General features: G+C 38.0%; 1 protein-coding gene across 3 annotated transcripts in view; it reads left to right on the top strand.

The window, feature by feature from the left end:
- Nucleotides 1-22,476, top strand: part of cntn4 (contactin 4) — a 151,727-nt gene that overhangs the window by 17,375 nt on the left and 111,876 nt on the right. For all 3 annotated transcript variants that reach the window (XM_069166838.1, XM_069166761.1, XM_069166917.1), the window contains exon 2: nucleotides 1,117-1,253. In XM_069166838.1, coding sequence (XP_069022939.1) covers nucleotides 1,199-1,253 — 55 coding nt within the window. In that variant the 5' untranslated portion in view covers nucleotides 1,117-1,198. The remainder of the gene's footprint in view (nucleotides 1-1,116; nucleotides 1,254-22,476) is intronic.

Here is a 22,476-nt window from a genome sequence, read left to right on the forward strand (position 1 = left end):
TCAGGCTAGTAATATGCATCAAAATACTGACACACTCATTAATCCAATCATATACAGACAGTGTCTATATAGGCAAACCTTTGTCCATTTTAATTGCTTTTCAGAAAATGTTTCCCAAAACATGTAAAGTACTCTGTACATGCTAAATAATGGTACTTGAGTGACCTAACTTTAACTAAAACTAACACAATTTGACATAAGACATGTAGATACTGTGAAAACAACCAAAGACAGTGTAAAAATTCAAACTACATTCAAACATTTACACAAGTTGCGTGTAAATGTTTTGTGTTTTTGTATAACTTAATATGTTTGTAATGCAACACACTGATCTCAATTTTCTTATAATGTCTGGGTTTCTTTTTTTGACACAAACAGACAAACAGACATATAAAAAGACCAACAATAGTGGTATTCATTTGACAATTTATTTCTTCACTTCGGCCTCATTCAGCCTTTTTTCCTTTTACTAAAGTTTGAGACACTGAGTGCTTCCCTCCTGATAAACAAACTTGCGAGTTTGAATTCCAACTCCAGGGATGGTCTGTGTTCAGGGAAAAGCACACAACCATTTTAAAGTTCTTTAGCAGTTTTTTTTGTTGTTGTTTTTTTTCCCAATGTTACAACTTTTTCCATCTTTTGACTTTTATCTTGTATGAGTGTGAAAGTTACATGGATTTTTAGCAAAAACAATGCCATGCGAACTTAAATGAGTGGCTTGGCTTTCAAACGGACTTAAAATGACCATAGTGTGGCTGGATATACGGTAATAAATATATACTTTATGTCCATATATTATCCCAACCCAACAATGAGAGCCATTCTTTTTTTTGCTGTAGGTTAGCTTAAAGGAAAGTGAAACCAGTAGTAAAAAGTTATCGTGACTAATGGTGGATAATCAAATGTAACAAAGTCACAGGTTTGGGTTTGGCTTATTGCCCATCAATGCAGTTCATAATTAGCACATATGATAACTTGTCTGTACCCTTTTGCAGGCTTTTTGTTCCACACCTTGTGAAATCAGCATGCTGAACAGGAAAAGAAGTAGACTGAATTTCAAAGGTACTGCTAATGAGACTTACTGGCAGCTCATCTCACCTGTTTCTTTTTCTACAGATCGTAAAACCAGAAAGGTGCAAATCGGATTCCATACATTTGTGATTGGATGTGAGACTACTTTGACCCGACGGAATTGAAGATGATGTTGCTATGGAAACTGCTGGTGCTGCAGTCACTTATGGGGTGCCTTGCAGGTAAAGTATCGTATTAAGAACTTTTGATGCATGCCAAAGCTGCCTTTGTGAAGTCTGAGTCCTTATTCATATGTATTTGGGGCAGGTGGCTGTATGAAAGCTGTAGTTTTAGAAGGAAGAACTTCAAGTAGATTAGCCACAAGCAAACATATTGTCTCCCATTGTTATTATGATTATTTTGATATAAAATAAGAAGAATGTAAAATCCATTCAACAAGAGAGTTATTGTTAAAGTAAACCATTGTCTGCTAAAATCTTCCAATCCAGGCAATATTGTATTTCAGCTTTCATTTCGTCCTGTCCCTGGCACTCACAAAATGTTAGATGATCCTCATCCTCATCCTGAATGTGAATGAAGGGAGTGTAATGAATTTAAGTGGATATAAAAACATTCATTTTGACTTGGCTTTGCAGATCACAAATAAGAGTAAGATTTTATCACCAGTGGAGAATTGCAATCAATCCATAGCTTTGGTAAACCCTTGAACCCATGACAGTTCTTTTTTTAAATCATCCAGCAAGGGACATCGGGAGCCCAGTGTACTGGGATCAGTAAAAGACAGTATTAAAAAGTAATGCTATCTCTAAAGATTCAACTAAATACAATCTTTTAAAGATTATTGTCATGCACTTGCATAATTGGTGTGAATTAAGTATATATATATATATACAAATAAACATGCAAAATATTGATACAATAATTGGTTTAAATGAAATTAAGTGCTATTACAATATCCATGATAGTGCACACAGATCAAACCTGTTAAGCTTTGACCAGTATTTGTAGTTTGTAAGTAAAGAGTTAAAGTTAACAGATATCCATTATCCTTTAATGTAAAATTAAATATGAAATGGGTGTTGCTCACTATTCCCAAATACTTGAATTTTCATGTTTCACATGTAACAATACAGATCCAAGAGTGGGATCTGATTGAGAGAGTTTCTCATGATCTAATTCAAATTAGCCTTTGTTAGGTATTACAGAGTTACCTCAAATAATTTTAGGCCAGCCAACTCTTATGGTAAGTTACCATTGAATCAGTGATTTCATGAAAATAAAACGTTGCTCTAAAATAAAATGTTGTAGCAACAGTAATTATTTTATACAAGAAGTGCGGTAAAGGAAGATTGATTTTAGGTTAATTTCTCAAGTTGACATATAAAAGAGGCAATGAGTTAGAAGGAAATCCTTCCTGGGTTCTCTCAAATGTCCATCATTCATTTACCATGCAGTAAAGTTGAATTATAGCTTCATTATGTCGTGGTGCCGATTTCAGCCAGAGGCTCTCTGGCATTGATCACATTTTGATGGAGCACTTTAATTTGTCTCCTTTACAAATTGGAGGGTTCACCAGAGAGCATCAGTGGAATCACTCAGTGTTTAATCAACAGGTATTATACGAATCAAGATGAAGAAAAAGGCTCCATTGATGAGGTCTGTGTTCTGCTCAAACCCTCCTTCTCATTACTCAACACACATTATGCCATTTGTGAGCACACACGATTATCAGATTTGTTTCAAGGAGCTACGTTGCATTTGCCCTTGCAAGGTTACCTATGCATGTCACTGCTGAACTTATGATAGGTCTAACAATCGCACATAAATCTCCCAGCAACCAGTGGGTGATAATTGAGTGGTGCGCAGCTTAATCCGTATGGAGTTAAAACCTCACAGCGATCATTTTTGTCATGGAGAATTCATCAGGGGTTCTCAGAATATGCAGTTGTAGATCAGACACATGACATAAGCTATTTTTCTTTCCAAATAGCTTTTTTTTTTATGAGGCCAACAGAATGAGCTACCTGGCAATTGTGTTCTATGAGTGGTCAATTTCTTCAGACACATGTACCAGCATATTGTAATGTGAGAACACAGTATTGAGTGATCAAACATAATTTGTCTAACCCAAAGTGTATCAAAAATGGTCTGCTGCTGCTAAGCCTGTAGCTGCTAATGTGCTAATTGTGCTAGCTTTAGTGTGTCACCAACCAAAGAAAGAACTCTGATATTAGTATTGAAATATTTTTTTTCCTTCACAATATTTGTGCGTGACAACTATAGAGTTGCAGTTGGCCTCAGTTAACTTCAGCAACTCTGTGCAATGTCCTATTCAGCATTTCTTTTACTGTAAAAATGAAGCGTTTCCCTGTGGTGTACCTTCAAAGACAATGCATCTGAATCTTAAACCCTCATCATTTTTACAAAGTAGAATAATAATTAGTTTATATTCAAATGCTCCCATTCAAATTTACCAGAGTGTGTACTTTAACATCATCCTAATTTCGTTAATATCCCTCAAATTTGCCAACAGTTCTGCCAAATCATCTGTCACCTATCAAATTTTGGGTAGTTACAAATGTCTGACGGATTTGGAAAGAAACTTACTTCCTGCATTGACATTTTACAGATTGACATCAATTGTGCGCTGCAGATTATTCAGCATTTCAATTTAATTCCTAGATATTGTGCTGGCATCCAGCTGAGATTTTACTACAACTCAATTTCTTGCTTGAACAAGAATAAATACTAAGCAGTTTGAAACACAGAATAAGGTCATATCAGCTAAATAGCTACAGTTGTCTTAGGATTTATATTGGTCTTCTTTTACACTCAGAAAGCATTGTAAGAGCAATAGCAGGGTATGAAGCATTATACATCATGGGGGAAAGCTGTGGTAATGAGGACCCTGGCCCTAAATCTTTAAACTACTGAGTGGAAGTGGTGCGTTTCAACTAACCCACTGAGCGCATCCTTGAACCACAGCTGTGAAAGGGTCACCTTTAGACTCAAAGGGGTTTATTATCATTGCAAAATGATTGCAATAATAAATACTTCAAAATAATTCCTCAGGGATACATCAATGCAGACCATGATCCAGTTCATGTTTTCATCTGTGCTAGAAATCATAGTATTTAAGAAAAAAAAAAATATTTTAGATATTTAAGCTTAAGCATAGCAAAAAGGTCAGAACCCTCCTCCATATCAGTTTGCAACAAAACTCGCTTCACAATGGATCACATGGGCTTGATATGGATTAGAGAGGTGGCTAAAACTTGAAAACTGGAAGCACGGATGAGGCACCGTGTATGCAGACCTAAAGACCTTGGCTTTCATGTGCTGCAGAGTGTAAGAATGTATTTGCAAATCGAAGAGAGGCTCATAGGATAAAATAATTGTACAGATGTTTATTGCAGTTTTAGTCCCACTCCTCAGCCCTGGGAGTTATAAGTTGATTCTTTTCCACGCACAAATTAATAAAAAGCTTGATAACAACATATGTGCCAGTTGAAACTAAAAATCCAATTACATTTTTAAATTAGTCACCTTCCTGTAGTCTGGGGTTGTTTCATTTCTGACACAATGTTTTGGTGTTTTGATGCATATTTTTCCATTATTACTATTGCTCTTTATAGCACTTTACTCACTGCAGGTGTAGAGATTTGGAAAATGCAGAAATGGACCAAAAAGATGTAGATCAGGAAAGGTGAAGCCAAAGAAGGGAAAAAGAAAAACATTCATGTTGAGCAGAAAAAAAAGGAAAAATATAAATTCAGGTTGAGCTGGGGGGGGGGGGGGGGGGGGGGGTTTATGGAAGCTATCCTGGGCCAGTCACTGCAAACATGTTGTGTTCGTGAATGTTTACAAATGAAAATGATACACATATTGACAATAGGTTTTCACTTTGTTAGACTTAATGTAAGGCACTAAAAATGCACTGGGTAATGTGTGTCTGCAGCATAGTAAACATGGGCACTATGTTTTTTGTTTGTTTCTTTATTTTGAGCTACATATTTTACCTGTGGAAATACTCACCAGAGGGATGAATGAGTATAAATCCGCAACTGCAAATCGTCCCCACAAACATGCACTCTTCACTGCTGTTTGATTAAAGTTTGCCAAAAACTGCAGTGTCCGGATGTTTTAGAAAATTATTTTGTTTGTTTGTTGTTGTTTTTGTTTTTTTTAAGTGAAACAAAATATTTGTGGCCTGCTTTCACAGTTTTGAAGATAATTTAATCGACTTAATAAAAAAAACCAACAACAAAAAAAAACCTGAATATTGTCAGAATGATCCTAAGGGACATATCATTTTTTGGTAATGTTAACAGTACCTGCTGATTACAAATAAAACCTGCAAGTGGTGCATTTCAGTCCCAGTTCAGACCAAATATTTGTGATGAGACAAACTGTTTCAGAAAGTTGCAGAGAAAAGGTGCAGCAGTGTGAACTGGCCGCCTTTAGTTCGTCTCAAACCAGCTGACAGTGTCACCCGAGACTTAACTTGTTAAGTCGCAAATTGGCATTTTTAGAATGTAAAGGATGAGAGGAGACACCTACTCTTCTAATCAGCGGAAAAAGTCTGTAAAAAGGTGAAATAAATTGATGAAACAGGGGAGATCTCATGTCGCCATTCCTCCAGGGATTACATTTTTGAATTGCATCGCCACTAAAAATGCAAGTAGCAATCTTGTTTAAAATTTTTTAACCAAACATGAAGAGCGTTGCAGCTTTATTAAAAGGGCCTTTTCAAACCAGACAGGTTGCATATGTGGGTTTGGTAAAAAAAAAAAAAAAAAAGGTCATTTCAAAGCCTGAATCATTTTATAGTAAAACTCAAAGAAACCTACCTAACCATAATTTATCAAATCCACAATTTTTATGGAGAGTTTGTCAAAAGCCTCCAAGAAGTAAATTGGGTGGGTGAAGATTTGTGCAGATAGGAGGGTGATTTTGTAGGTCATATGGTTTACTTTGTTTTCCACACACACACACACACACACACACACACACATATACAAACACACAGTCCTGCTTCGCCACGCATCCGAATCTTAATTCCCTGCTCGTTGCCCCAGCTTATTCTACCATGATGATAGCAGCAAGCCCCCTTTACTTCTGTTTATGCTCTCTTGCACATTTTTCACCAAGCTGTTCATTTTGTGTGTGATTTTTGTGTCCTGTTTCAGAACCTTTTTTTATTCCTTCACCCTGAAAGTTGCTGTGGAGCAGATTAAAGAGGCTGTCTTTCTTTGGCTTAGTATTTTATACAGGGCAACACACACACACACACACACACACACACACACACACACACACACACACACGCATACAAACACAAATATAGAGTACAAGCACCCCCTTAGACAGTTTGGACACCAGCACATTTTGCTTTGTGAGTGAAAGCTGGCTTCCACATTTTTAAATCGGCACAATGTTGTAAAATGCTAATATGTCCCCGCTGCATGAAAAGCAAGAAATATGTTTTCTTCCAACAAAAGGATTCTGAGTAGGAAAGACAACCAGGAACAGGACATAATTTGACACAGAATAAGCAACAGAAAGCAAAAGTAGATTCTCTGCCATTTTAAAAGCCAAGCAGAGATGTTTTCTGCTTTGAGGGAAAATTACATATTTTACTGAAAGTTGCTTTCTCTTTGAAATGACTCACTGTACAGCAATAGATCAAAAGTTTGAGGAATGCACTAATTCACTTTCTTGCCAAAAGATTTATGCTATATATTTATCCAGTAAGTATGAAATTCAAGTCAGTAATGGGACATTTTCTGGTTCTTCACTGTCAGAATCAGGTAAATGCAGCAACAGACCACGCAACCTCAAAGACAAGTAGTCCCAACATATAACTTACCCTAAAAGCTTAATTTCACATCACTTTTTACATGTCTTGTGTGTGCACATTGACTAAAAGGAGTAGAACACACAATTGTTAAAGTTTAAAGGTGCTGGTTTGTGGATTTTTAAGTTTGGACAAGGGTGTTTTTGCCCTCTTGGAAGTCTATGGAAGACTTGCTGATTGTGGCTCTCAGACCCTACAGTGACATTGGATGTGGCATCAATCTTCTAATCTACAGATGTGTTCAGACAGAAGGGTACATTTTAGATGCAGCACAAGTCAGTGGATAACCCAAGTGGACACATAAAAAAAGAGAGAGACTGTCAGAGCCTCCAGAAACTACAGTTGGTGTGTTTGTTGCTAGCCAGCTTACAACATCAGTAACAGTTGTATAGTGGCTGGTTTGGGTAATCAGGATGTTTTCAAAAATAATGCCTTGAATATGACTTTATTTTTTGGATCAATTAACTTAATGCCAAGTACAGTAAATAGCTTTGTCTTTAAAACAGCACCAGTTCTCCTAGAAACACTTTGCATACAGGTTTTAAAGTACTTGGCAGGAAGGTTATTACAGGCATATTGGAGAACTTGCCACAGTTCCTTTGTGGCTTCAGGCTGTCTCAGTGACTTCTGTCTATTCATGTAATCCCAGACTGACTTCATAATGTTGAGATCAGGACTCTGAAGGGGCTTTACCATCTGCTACGGGACTCCTTTTAGTTCTTCGTGACTCCAGCCGTACATTTTAGGTCTCTGTCATGCTGCAGAATGAATCTCGGACACATCAGATGCCTCCATGATGGTATTGCGTTAGGGATAAAGAAACTACACATCTGAAGTGTAAAAAGCATTTGCACAGTACTGTACTGTACTGGACTGCAAAAACAGTGAATAACAGCTGTCTTAACACAAGCTGTTTTCTTTATTTGATTTGTCAGCCTACTGTTTAAATAACTACCAGGTTAAACGGTCATGCCCGAAACATGTCACTGTAATAAAGAAATCCACATTCTGTTTGCAGACTGTAACGTTTGCATATTTTCTATTCAATCAACACAAAACACAACCACTGACTGAGGTAAGCTCAAGGGGACATCGCTTTTTCCAACATTTCCGAGGCATGAAAGGACGACCTGTTTTGGATAGTTGGGCCACTAATGCACTGTCATGGCTTTCGTTTCAGCTAAAAGCTTGCATGGCATCTCTAACCAGCAGTACAGGACTCGTGTTGGCCTTACTACAGCTCCCTGGTGTAACCTTGTACTTTAATTGACCCTTTTTAGCTGCTGCAGTAGATTTCCCCTGACTTGAAATGAGAGTTAGTGCACAATATGTATTTTCTTCACTTTAACATTAACCTACCAACACATGCATGAACTCTGGTGTTCTGCCTACTTTGTTTAAACACAGCTTTTTTGATTAGGTATATTCTTAGACAGTGGCTTGAAAAAATGCCTCCAAACCAACTGCGAATGCAGACGTATATTCTACAGTCTGTAAAATATGAGCCAACCTTAAATTACTTTTTTTTGTGGCTTGTTTACTTCATCCAATTTTTACCACCATACTGTGTGTTTGTTTGTGTGTGTTAATGTGGACTGAAAACAATGCAACATTCAACTGCCTAATATCTGTTCCTTTCAAAAACAAAATAATGAAACAATGAAGCAATGTTTTATGCTTTTGTGACCTAAAAAGAAGTAAGAAAAATAATAATCATAAAGAGAGTCACCCACGCTCTCATCATTAACAGTATAGCAAGGTTCTGTTTTCTTTCTCACAACTGCAGTTTGTACAAAGTTCAGAAGCTTCAAACACCAAATTGTATCACCACAATTTTTAAGGTCTAGCATCAAAGTTAATGTGTGATGTTTCCAATTTCAGTCACAACATGTTCATGCAAATATTTCACATTAAAGCCTTGCTAAGAAATAAAGGGTATTTTTCCACTGAATCAACTAGAGGGCTTTTAATTTGAAATAGATACAGAAAATGTTGAGTTTGTATAATGCAGTAATTTCTACTCGCCAGATGTGTCTCCTTGTGACTTCTTTCTGTTCCCCAAACATTCAACCTGAAGCGCTGCCATTTTGACACTGTGGAAGAGATCCACAGTAGAACCCGGGAGCGATTGTGTTGTTGTGAATGAGAAACTTGTGTGATGTCAACGCACTGTGAACGGATCCATTGTCATGTTGGAGAACCCAGTTCCCATCGCCCCACATTTCCGGTGCCAAATGTTTTCCGGCAGGTGCCTCAGAACATCATAGTAGAAGTCAGTGTTGACAGTCTGACCCTGGGGGACAAATTAATTGTGCACAACCTTGTGAATGAAAACCGCTGGCGTGCTTCTGACCTGACATGCCTTTTTATGATGTTCTGTGGTTTTTGAAACTCAAATGACCTTACCGGCCTTATTGCTTTAATTCTGTAGGCTTTCTGAAGCATGTCAGGTCCTTACTCAACAACATTACAGAATCCACCTGCACCATGCACATCACTGTTTTATGCTCCATTTGGGCGCAACAGGAACAGCCTCAGAACTTTTTGATTGAATCTTGTATATTGTTCAATAAACAGCTTACAGCATGCAAAGACATCACACCAAGACCCCTGACTTCCTTTACACTCTGACACATTCCATCTCTATCAAACCAAACCCCTGTTTACGGCAGTACTTTATTTTAGCCAACCTTATAGATTTAAACAGCACATATGTCTAAATATTGCTTGCATAGTTTTGATTTGGTGGATGTTGCAATGCCAATCTTTTCAGGAGTTTTGGAAATCTCCCTCTGGCCTGGCGATAAGGGCTTACTGTATTTCAAAACTCTCCGCATACCGCTTTGTCCATTGACCCCAAGGTTGTTAATTTTAGCCATTAGGTTTTTGCAGCTTTTACTGACTGGATTTGGGAATGTTTTTTTTTTAGGAAAAATCACAAAATAGCTGGGGGCTTAAGAGGATAAGAAGAAAATAAATTAGGTTGATGTTATTTAGATGTTGTAAGGGTGTAAAATGTAAATAGTCAATCATGTAACAGATAATGATTCAAAACTGTGTGTTACTTAACAAGTGCCTAACAAATAGAGCAATTAAACAGATCATATCTACGTTAGTAATATTGAATGATTTATAGCGTTTAATATTTCATATTTTATGATAACTGCCTCCAGCTTACTGCTGGGATGAATAGCTACGCTGTTAGAACAACGCTACGTTTGTGCTATACATGATGAAAAATCATTTTAATTCATTTATTTGCATATTCATTGTAGGGGATCATATCATTGCTTTGTTTTTTTTCTGAGCTTTAGTCACCTGATTCTTGCTTAGCAAACTCCATGACTACATGATTTACGCTCATACTCACAATCTCTCCTGGGAACTGCACAGTAGGATCACATTTGTGCATGCTGCTAGCCATTGAGCTGCGCTGCTACTGTGCTCAGGAGTAGTTATTGGGGGTGATGTGTGTGTGTGTGTGTGTGTGTGTGTGTGTGTGTGTGTGTGTGTGTGTGCGTGCGTGCGTGCGTGCGTGCGTGCGTGCGTGTGTGTGTGTGCGTGCGTGTGTGTGTTCGCAGATTGAATCAGTTCAATCTTCTTACTTCCGCTGAAGTAAGAGTATCCGCTGATATACATCGCCCATCTGTGATATTCACTTCTTTGCAGGCTTTGTTTTATAAAGCCTAAGAAGAGCACTGTCGTTGAGGTAACAACTAAATAAACTCTGAACAGGATTTTGCAAGTCCAGTTACCTGAAGAAACAAGAAAGATGTCAGAGAGAAAGCTAAGATAAGACTTTATTTATCCCCTGGGAGAAATTCACTGCACAGAAACACAAGGAACAGGCTAAGATCTGAAAGAAACTCGCACACACACATAATAACCATGTAAATAAAATATAGGCAAATACAATAAAGTACAGAAATCAGAGATATATACACTCCAATAAAGCATGTACTATTTATCATAAATACAAATATGAATAATATGCATATATATTACACTATTGGCAAATAACTATTTTTAATATTCTATGAAGAACATGAGCATTTTGCCTCAGTTAGCATAAACTAATTAACACGCTAATAGACGCTTGCAAGTAGCTTGTTTAGTTTTCAATGAAAAACATCAAGCTACAGTTTATTACAATTTTTTTTTAAATATGTAAGCAGGGAAGAAATTTAAAACAATTATAATAATGGTTAATTGTTTTTAAAGGTGTCAGCAGAGCAGTGAAAGTTTTCAAATCTGTTTTAAAAAGACGGCTACAGAAGCAATACAACTGGGACATGCCACTGGGAGAGACGAGGCACGTCGGACCAGTCACTCCCCAGGTGTTCTTAAATTTAAGCTGCCACTTTTAATGGAAGTGAATAGAATTCATTTCTGATGTTTAAAACATTGAAAAAGTACATCTATTTAAATCAAAAAGTTTAATCCACAGACCTCATTCTAAACTATTGACAGTCATGTCTGTGGATTTTCCCCTATAAACAGGATATTACTTCTGATAAGTCCTGCTGATCATTGTCGAGGATCATTTTCAGTTTGAGCGCCCTAAGCACAACTGGGTAGGCAGACATCTTCCAGAAAATATCATTTGATCAATTTTTGTCTGTGCTCGAGAACACCAGATTGAATGATATACTGTGTTCTTTTAAGGCCTCGTACATCTATTTTCTACCAAGACATTCAGACAACCCACACATGGTTATCCTCACAGTTACACAAAGCTCCTCATAACCAATACTGTTTTAGGTTGTTTTCACATATGTTCATCTTTAAACGAATCATACTCAGTCCGCTTTAATTGGACCAACAGAGAAGTTACTCAGTTCTTTTGGCGTTCACATTGTGAATTAATTTAATAAGAGGACTCACTTCTCTTGCTGGTCCACTTCAGCTCCGATGGAGCCTCAGTCCTCTTTCGGTTCACAGTACACGCCAAATCAGCCATCTCGTTTTGTTCCAAATCCATTCTGATAATATTATGGCTGAGGTATGTTATCAGCCAGAATTTTTGTTGGTGTTGTTGTTGTTCCCAGAGTGTTACTCTTAAAATGTATTAATGATCTCTAAGAACATTCTACAAATATTTGTTATAAACATTTCTTAAATGTTTTTTTTCCATAACATTGTCGGAACATACAAAAAAAAAAATGATGCCCTAATTCTTAACAAAAATTTGAGTAGCACATTTATTTAATTTTCCAAGAATGTTATTGAAGTGTGTGAAAACAAAAGGTAAAGCGAGCCTGGACAACTTTGTGTTCACAATGCACAGATTAAGTGAACCACACCCAGACTGGAAAGAGGGGTGTGAGCTCAGTTGGGGTGTTGACATATGCACACAAATGTTTGACTCTGAGTTTATTTCCAGGGCTGAAAGGGAATAAGTGTGAAAACACCCATAGTTTTTGATTTGTGAGTGTCTGTAACCCACCAGCTGCTACACTCTCTGGTGGCTCTTTACAAGATAATTCTAAACGACTCCAATCAATAGGAATTTAAATAATTCTATTGTATATAGACCTTTTTAATAACAATTTATGACATGCATTTTATACCATATGCCACCGTCTTGCTCTGAGAAACAACATGTTACAGTTTACAGAAAAAAACATAGCTAAACATATAAATCAACAAAACAAATGGAAATCTAATTGCTGATTACATTTTTTTTGTGTGTGTGTGAATGTATGAGTCTAAAAAGAAGAGGAAGTTTAAGAAGAGTGCCTGATTAAAAAGTTGTATAGATATAATCAGAGGCATTTTAAATAACTTATGCTAAACCAAAGTAGGTCAGGCAAAATTTTAAAAAAAAGAAGAAAAAAAGAAGTTGTGTTGGCAAAAGGTGCACAATTAAAACAATACTAATAATTATAAGGGAATCAACAATGGGTGGCATAGTGGTGCAGTGTCGCCCCACAGTGAAAAGGTTCCGGGTTCCACCCTGTCCCCGGGCCTTTCTGTGGGGAGTTTGCATGTTCTCCCTGTGCCTGCGTGGGTTCTCCCCCGGTCCTCCGGCTTCCTCCCACCATCCAAAGAAATTCGTGTCAGGTTCATTGGTGATTCTACAAAATTGTGTGAATGAGAGCGTGAATGGTCTTTGTTTCTGTCTGTATCTATGTGTTGGCCCTGTGATAGGCTGGCGACCTGTCCAGGGTGTACCCTGCCTTCGCCCAAAGCGAGCTGGGATAGGCTCCAGCCCCCCTCGTGACCCTGTTTTCCTGAAGCGGGTATAGATAATGGATGGATGGATGGGATCAACAATAGAAATATTTCTATTGTATATTGTAGGAAAAATATGATAAGACAAAGTCCATTTAGTCTTTCACATGGACTGCAGTAGGTGGGAGAAATACTACCACTACTACAAATAATAATGATAATAATATTCTTTCCAAATTAAGAGAATGCCACAATAGTTGTTTGTTTTAAATTCCATGATCATCCTTTTAAGTTTCCTTCAGAGCTTTTACTCGAGCAGTGCATGTGAAATGGACTCTCGCTGTTAAAACCCATGCAATACATCAGTGTCCCAACGATAGAAAATTATTTTATCCAGCTCAGTGAACTACTTATGTGCTGTGACAGAACTATCTATTCTAATAGTCACAAGGAAGCATGAAAGCTATGCAGACATTCTCCACTCTCATCACCTTGAACCCACTTATGAAGTCTTTTGCGTCCCCACAGTCTTACCCAGACGTGTAGCTGAGCTTGTCTGCGTGCAGCATGGAGAAAGTACATTTCCTTCAAGGTTCATGTGTCTCAGATGTATCTGTTCCACTTGCAGAGCCTTGTGTATTATCTCAAACAATCACAGAGGACACTATCTTTATGAACTCCACATAAAGGCTCAGAAAGAAAAAAAAAAGAAACGTTGGTACAGGGTGTTTGATGTGCTTCCTCAGAAGATGTGCTATCTTTTGCTTTGCTATTGAAAGTAGGTTGTTGAGAGTTAGAAAATGTGAGGGTGTTGATGAAAAGCTTATTTCTCAAAGTGGACTAAGTTAGGTGCTACTCAAACCTTTTTTTTAAAATGTATTTATGCTGAGACTTATTCTAAAAATTCCTATACTGTCACCTGCAATTGGACAAGATATTTTTTTTTTTTTTTAAGTTTTCTTCTCAAACTGCAACTTGGAATTAATTATACTGTGAATACTAGCTAGAGAGATGAATAGGGGGCTGATATCCTCGTATTTGCAACCCTTGCCTGTCAGTTTAGCTAAATGTTTCTGCTTTGACTGTTTATTTTAGAATGTTTTTGTGACAAGGTGTAAAATAGACCATAGTAACACATTCAGAAACACTGATTGATGGTAAATAAATGGTTACAGTAGGCAATTAAAAACAACTTGCCACCAAGATGGACCCTTGATCAGGATCAGGGGATCTATGGCAAGTTAACAACATATTTAATTGTACTCACTTGTATTCATTAGAAATAAGCATAGTTTGTAACAGTGTGTTTAAGAGTGACAATTTAATCACTGTCATCTTCCCACATACAAAACAGACAGATCTATAATTTAGTGCTGAATTACATTCACCATTAATCAGTGAGAGGAACCAGTGTGGTTACTGCTTTTGGCAACAATTTGACTTTAAAACTGCTTACTGAAACTATGTTATAAGAGAAGAAAACATAATCAGCAGCACTGTTATCATCATTGTGATCATCAGGATTATGATCAACATTGATGTCATTTTCATTGTCTTTAGTAGATCTGCCATTATCATAAACATGATTGCAGTGAAGTTGTTATAGTTCCAAACAATTGGCATAGTTTGATTTAATTTTATAAATATAATGACTATTTTTTATTTACAAATGGTATAAAACAAAACAGTGTGGTATGTTAGAACACACTCTTTATTTGCCTTCAAGTAAATATTTATTTCACAATGTCTCGTCCTTAAATTAGACCCAGCTCTTATTTCAAATAAATATAGTGTGAGGATACAGGATGTTTGAGCCTGATACTGATGCTGATATCAAATTTACAACCCATCTTAATTGAAATCAGTTAGATTTGTATAAATGTGACCAAGGTAAATACTGTTTGAGATTAACTTTAAATTAAATTAAATTGAGAATTATATTGAGAGCGGTGTCTGGTGGACACTCTGTAACTGTGACTTGGCATTTCTGCAATGGAGTTTGTCGTTATGTATCAGTTAAATGCAAATTGATAGAGACATGTCTGCAAAGGGCAAATATAGGCTCACTAAGTTTATGCAGCCAATACCAACATTTTAGACACGGGAGACATGCCAGTTGTATGTCCAGTTACCTTGATTCGTCACATTACTTGTGTCCTTGTCAACATGTTTCAACATTTTACAACATTTTGTGAGACCCTGTCAGAAATGCAGCCAATGCAAGCCGTCGTCTCAAATGCTCAGCGTGCAGCTGAGTAACTCCAGTCACAGGCTGGGAGAGTGATAAAGCTAAGACAGACACATAGCTGGGGGAACTGTGTAGCCATTTAGCCATGTGTCACCCCAAGACTGGATTCACTGAGTGAGTCGTAGCCTGCCCTGAGCAGACCACAGTATGTTCTTGACCACTGCAAACCTACTGTCATCACAAATAGGAAAATAGGACAAGTTGCTGAAGTCATGGCAAAGGGCTGACAATGCTGACGTTTAAAACACAAGGTTAAAACACTATTTTGTATCATGCTAATGCTAAATGAACAAGGATCCTGCTTGTACACTCACATTTCTAAACGGCATTACAGCTGTTACCGACTCGTCAAACATGAGAAGTAGTTAGTGAATCCAATCTGTCTAGATTTATGGATTTAATTCTGTTTAAATAAAGGGTATTGACTCTAAGGAACACATAAGGAACATGCAACACACTGCAATAGAACCACACAAATAATACATCTGCAAAACACAGCACACTGCATCATGCATAATTGAAGTTTTACTTTACGAATATGAAATTCAGTACAAAAAAGATGGCATGTACCCTATGTTATGGCAATTTGCTTGGTGGGGTCTTACATGCAACCTCATTAATTGCAGGGATATATTTAGATTGCAGGCCTTCTAGCCATAGCCCAAACTCTTCTAACGTAGTAAATAGTTTTCATATACATAAATCTTTGGCAATAATAACCGGTGGACTGCTGTCTAAGGAGTCTTGCTTATTGAGAACAGAAATCCCATGCAACTTTGTAACATTAACAGTCATAATAATACGCATTTACAGTCAGTTCACACATTCCACTCATAACAGAAAGCAACTGAACTTCCAAAATTTAAAGACTAATATTGGACTTTTTTTCTCTTGTAATGAAATTGTATAAGGGTTGAAGACTCTCAGGTCAGGAGTACACTTATGTATTATGCATTATCCAAACTGATTACTCTGTGTAATGAGTTGCTCCAGCAGATTTCTATTGGTGCTAATGGGTAGAATTTATATGGTAAATTATCAGGACAGACTGATAGATGACTTGTAGGCCTAATTATGACATTTCATTAAAGAGATCCCCGTGGAGGTGTTATGGCAATTTTTGCTCAAGCATGCAGTGAGAATGCAGCTCCATTTGGCCTGAGAGTAAATTATGAAGCAGCTGCACATTCAATAAGATAAACTCCAGAACTGAATTGTATCACAGCACTGCGATTCCCACATCTGCTGTGCTCCTACGAAGATGATAACTATCTGTTGTGATATCAAACATGTGAAAATACAGGTTCTGCAACAGGCAGCCGTTTCTTGTTTGTATTGGCAAAGGGTTATGAGCAAGAGGGGGATCATTACCTGTACTTCAAAACACACTTTGAAGGTAATGAAGTCAGATGGTGCTATCTGCTCAGTACATTAAGTTATTGATGGCAACAGATGGCACTCTTTAGCATATTAAAGAGTCCCTGCTCTCAGTTTTCAGAGATATTATTTGGGTTTGTATTGGCTATGAACATTTTCTTAAGAAGTAATGTCATCTGTGTAGAATTTACATTTCATCAGTGCTTCTTCAATTAATGGCAAGCTCAAACTGCAGCAAGGAAAAAGAGGAGTGGGTCTTTTTCATGGTGGACTGTCTTGATGTCTTGTAGAAAGAAGAGTAATAATCAATACTAATATTAACTGCGCTGTACATGCTGCAACACTTATGGTGTTCTCTTACACTTAAATAGAACCGAGTCATTGTAATAGTTATAAGTTGCACCTGTGTGAAAGGTCTATACAGGCAGGAGGTTCTTGTTCTTGTTAAACAATTTGTACAACGAACATGTGCACAATGACCGACTGTAGGAAACTCTGACATCAATGTAATGCCACAAAACTGATGGTATTACATATTTAATTACATTTGAGCTATTTGACATTCACTTGCAGTATCTAGGGGACTTGACTGGAGGACTGCTGCCTCTTATAAGTTGGCGGGTGGCGAATCAGCTCCCCTCAGCCAATTAGCCATGTGGCACTATGCCTTCCTTCCTCAGCCAGTGATCTAACATTGTAATCCCTTCTTGATGAAAGAGTTAGAAACTGCATTCCTTCTACCAACTCTGGCCCACACTGAGGATGGACACATCTGTTTGTTGTGTTGCTACAGAACGTCTTGGCTCAAGTAAGTGTATTGCATCATTGCCACATTATTCGGTGGTAATACAAAATATAAACCAAAATACATTCAATGGCTACTTAATTGTTCGTGCAAACTTTCAATGAAATGCAATCCAAGACAATGGCTTTCCCATAAATTCCACATCTGCAAAGCTTGTAATGCCCAGTTTTGTTTTTGTGGTGTTTCTAATGCCCAATGTAATGTATGAAGGTTGTCAAAATATTCAAAACAATATAAACCACAAACTGCAAAAACAACCTTTCTGAGGCACATCTCTCCAAATGTGACTCTGGTGAGTGAAGTGGTTAATAGTATGTCATCTGTAAATTAAGTAACGACTGCTGTTGTGGTCAAAAGTTGGTTAGTTATCAATTATTGCACTGCAATTGAGGGCCCCCTCATGGCTTGGGGCCTGTTTCACTTGAAACAGATGAAACATAGCTAAAGCCGCCTCTGCCTATGGGTCTTAAAAATGCTGCCAATGAGAAAATGTCTTAAACTGCAATGTAATGGAAGTAACCGGAAGTTTTGGGGGGGGGTGTAGATGGGTACCCTGGTTTTATTGTTTTATTAAATAAATTGACGACGGGAAGCTGGGTGAATTATGCAGACATAGTCCACATCAAAATATGCATTCAGCCTTACACTATATTCTCACAAAGCGGTCAGCTGAGTGAAGATATCTTAGGGAGGAAGGAGTGAGCTGCAAGCCGATGGAAAAAAAATGAAAATAAACCGGCAGAGTCATGAGCTGTAACTTGGAAGTTGTCCGGTAAGAGCAAAGTTTTCAGAGTAATCCGGTTGAAGATATTTTATATAAACCTGATTGAAACGAGCCGATGCCAGAAATTAACCAGGAGAGTTGCGAGTTGTTCTTCATTCCTGTAGCTGCTGGACACTGACAGCGCATATCTCAGCAGAGCTGCAGTTGGTCAGCGAGTAGTCGGGGCTCTGTGTCTAGCTGTGTGCTAGTGTCTGTTAGAAGCTTTCATCAACACAGATATTGACACATTTCTCGGATGATACTCGCACTCGTCAAAAGTACATTATCTGTACTGGATACTCGTTTCCGCCGAGTACTCGTCTCATCCCTACAAAATAGCAATATGGCGACAGCCAAACCAATGGGTGATGTCACTGTCTGTTGCATGTGTTTTATGGCTAACTGACTAAATGAAGCTGATTAACCCTTAGCCCACTGTTGGCCGCCAATGACAACATGAAATTCACCACAAATCCCATATTCTTTGGAATACTGGTGAACATTTTACAAGGAATATTATTAGGTTTTTATTATTAGGTTTTATACCATTTTTATACTATTTGTCCTGTCACTAGTTACCTTTCTTTGATTTATAAATCTTAGACATTTCAACCTATTTAAGACAGATGATCCATCATTAACAATGATGTCAGTTTTTATTTGTCAAATTTTAGTAAATCCTTTAATGCTGTACAGAATTTCCCAATCATCCTGAGCGTACAACTACACCCCTAAAGAGTCATAATGTAACTGTGCACCAACAGTAGCTGACAGGATGTTCACCGTGATCGATGACATATCTCAGTAAAGCAAAAACTCCACAAATTAAGGAGAAAAATGGAGAAAAATAAATGAAAACCAATTACTGTGTGAAGGTAGGATGCATTTTTTTCAAACTGCAAAATACTACAGTTGAATTTAAATTAAATTCCATATATTTGGATTTATCCATCATAATCTAACAGTTCAAAATAAAGACGAGTGTTTCATACTTATTCAATTGGAACTAACATTCCCTCTAATGCTAACTATTTATTCTGGCTAAGGATGCTCACTGGTAAACATATTCTCTTCAATCGATCCTGAAGTTTAATGTTGTTGACTGACTAAGGGACGTGGCATCTGTCAAAGCAGCAGCACGACTGGATGTTGCAATAACTGCCACCCAAAATGATGCACTCCTAATGTGTCTCCATAATCACGGTCATTGCCCATGAAGGGCATCTCTTAGGTTGACGTACATGTCAGATGGCCTTCTATGTCAAGGTCTCCCCTAGTAGTACTGCCCCGATTTCTTCAGGCCATTTTACAGTGACAGGATGAACATTGACCTCTGTCATTCCGCTGGGTAAGCAGCCTGCGGTGAGCCTGCTGGTGCAAGGCCAGCTGAGCCATGCTGCTAGGCAGACTCTGTGGACCTTTGCCCCTGGGTCTGTATACACGCACACCTCCAAACCCGTCCAGCTGTCCCCACTTCATTATGTGCTGATTAGGAGTAGATTACTTTATGAGGTGGGTTTGATCATCTAATTCGCAGGACTGCTTAAGGAGGCCTAGGCATCTCAATGAAAACTGGTCACGTTTTAGAAAATTTGTACTTTGTGACATGACCGCAGAACTCCACCATTCAAACTACTTGACTAAGTTGTAATGTTTAAACTCTGGCCTGCTAAAGATTTCATTAGGGTTGAGGTCTGCTCTGCTTGATGACGGTATTAGTGAGAACTCAGCTCAAGCTCATGAAATTGAAGCGCATGTCTAGCTAACTTGGAGCAGGCGTCTCTAGGTGCACTCACCTTCTCTTCCTCAGGAGGAGCAATTATGTCAAGATGAAGGAGGGAGGGGGGAATCCCCAGATGGCATTCAAGCCAAGCCCTTGTTAATTGGCTGTATTAGAGATTCAGAGCAGATTCAAGACAACTAGCTTTCCTCTCGTCTCTCCACTGCCCCAGCATCTTTGTTTTGCTTTGTTTTGCTTTGTCAACTCTTGCCTTTTGATATGCAAATCATACATGTTTTATTCATGGGATGTTGGAGTAAAATCAGTCAAGATCACCTTGCTGTTGTGTGAAGGCTCAAGAGCTGTTCACCATGTGCATGTGTGCTCTGAGTCGCCGTTTCAAAGCTAATTTTGTGACGCCGCCTTACACTCATACAACCCAAAGAAATGAATGATTTATGTGACTGTCACTTTGAGTGTGCAGAACAACCCAGACTGCACATCCCACATCATTCGTTCAGTCTTCCAACAGCTTGTAGGTTTTTTGTTTTGTTTTTAGCGATGCTAATTGAGTGGCGAGAATAGAACACTGATGAGATGTTCCTGGTTCTGGCAGGCCGGGTGAAGAGAAGAGATGCTGAGCTGGAGGTGTTTACTGCCTACATCCCAAAGGGCACATATGCAGTACCTCTTTTAACAGAGCCGAGGCTTCATATTAATCATAACGCTAAAGATGTAAACTTATTAAAAAAAAAAAAAGATTTCATCACCGTCATGTCGATGTTTATTAAATCTCAGGATCCCGCTGCGGTGGAGGCCATCTCTGTGAAAACAGAGCATGTGTGTGACTGTTAGTGCATTGCAGCCAATTAAAACTTTGCCTAATAATCTGATTATCAGATAGCACCACAAACTGCTATGACGCAGGACACATACTTCTGTTTCAGACTTCGCCACACAGAAACTCCATAGAAATGGTAGTAAGGTCATTAAGGGGCTCCGCCTTATCAAACTTGAGTTACGACGCTCCAAAATTGATCCCACAATTAAATGGTAAGCTTCTACTTACTTTCCACCAATCTCTCAAAAATGTCAAGTTATATCTTATTTGTTTTATACCAAAATGTATGTATTGTAATTACATATCAATATTTTACACATACAATGTTGTACGTTTTTTTTCCGTGAAGACTTAGCCCAGCACATTAACCCCTATAAGTAGCTTGGAAGCACTGGAAAACAACTAACCTTCTCTGTCCAAAACAGTCTACTGTCTAGAAACTAAAGCTAACAACTGCTCACTCTTGGTTTACAGATTGTAATTCTGTACGGTTGATAATTAAACCGTTATTTTGTTGCTGTTTTGTTTACAGAATATTGCTGAATTTGCTTGACAACAATATCAGTGTCATTAGTTCAGTTATTAAAAATACATTGTTAATGTCTTTATTTGGTGGTTCTGGTCAGCTTAGGCACATCGGGTTATGTACATACAGTATATGGCCAGGCAGGTATAGGAGAGCCAGGTACCAGGACGGGTTTTTACCAGGGCAAGAGAAAAAGCTGACACCATAGTTCTTTATTTTAATTTGAGTTTGTTTTATGTTTTTATAACCTAGTTTGGGGACAAATCACCACTACACCCACAGACAAGAGAGTAGGTTTAATCTTCTCATCTCTTCCTCGAGGTGTCAAACTATTGCTTAACAAAGTCATTTTTTCTGAACTCTAATTGTAAACACGATTTGTTTTGTGCCTAAACCTAATTAAACCTTAGCTGTATCAAATATGTGTTTATATAAACGATATAAATATAGTATAACGGTAAATGATATTTCCCAGCAAATGGGAACCTCAGATCACAAATCACTTGTTTGTGTCTTTGTGTAAGGCGCATACAAGCAAAATGTTTTGTCCTCTCATATAGGATTTGCTGTGGGAGTGAGGTCTTTCCTTTGTTGTTTCATGCCAGGCATTGCTGCCTGGATGCTACGCAGGTGTTACATCATACGCGCTAACGCTTGTATACTCATTTGTCACTTCAGTAGGGAATTCAGTCCTTCCAGCGAGGACTGCTGTCACTACATGTCTGAGTGGAAACAAAAAAACATGAGCCCAATTTTACTGTTCAGATGCATTATAATTAGAAAGCAAAGTAATAAGAAAATATGATTTACTTCTGCGTCAATAAGCCTCCTCACATACAAGTATACTGGTGCGTAGTGTTTGCGTGTCATGTTGAATCTCTTAGTGTTTGCACGACAGACTGTGCTATAAGCTTTAAAATAGCCACCTTAGAGTGCTATGCTGTTCACTAACCGTGCACAATAAATTTACAGCATGCCTAATAGTCTTGACAGAATAGCTGTAGTGATGGGCAAAACAAAAAAGAAGTAAATTTAGAAGCAGTCATTTCATAGTGTTGTGTGTTCCAGAGCATACAGGGATTATGCCAGGAACCATAGGTCAGGACTTTCTTCTGATTGTATTCATTCTCCTG

The sequence above is a fragment of the Embiotoca jacksoni genome, unplaced genomic scaffold (genome assembly GCF_022577435.1).
Source record: "Embiotoca jacksoni isolate LCO1_2020_lvr unplaced genomic scaffold, fEmbJac1.0.p SCAF_1, whole genome shotgun sequence".
In the NCBI taxonomy this organism is placed as follows: Eukaryota; Metazoa; Chordata; class Actinopteri; family Embiotocidae; genus Embiotoca; species Embiotoca jacksoni.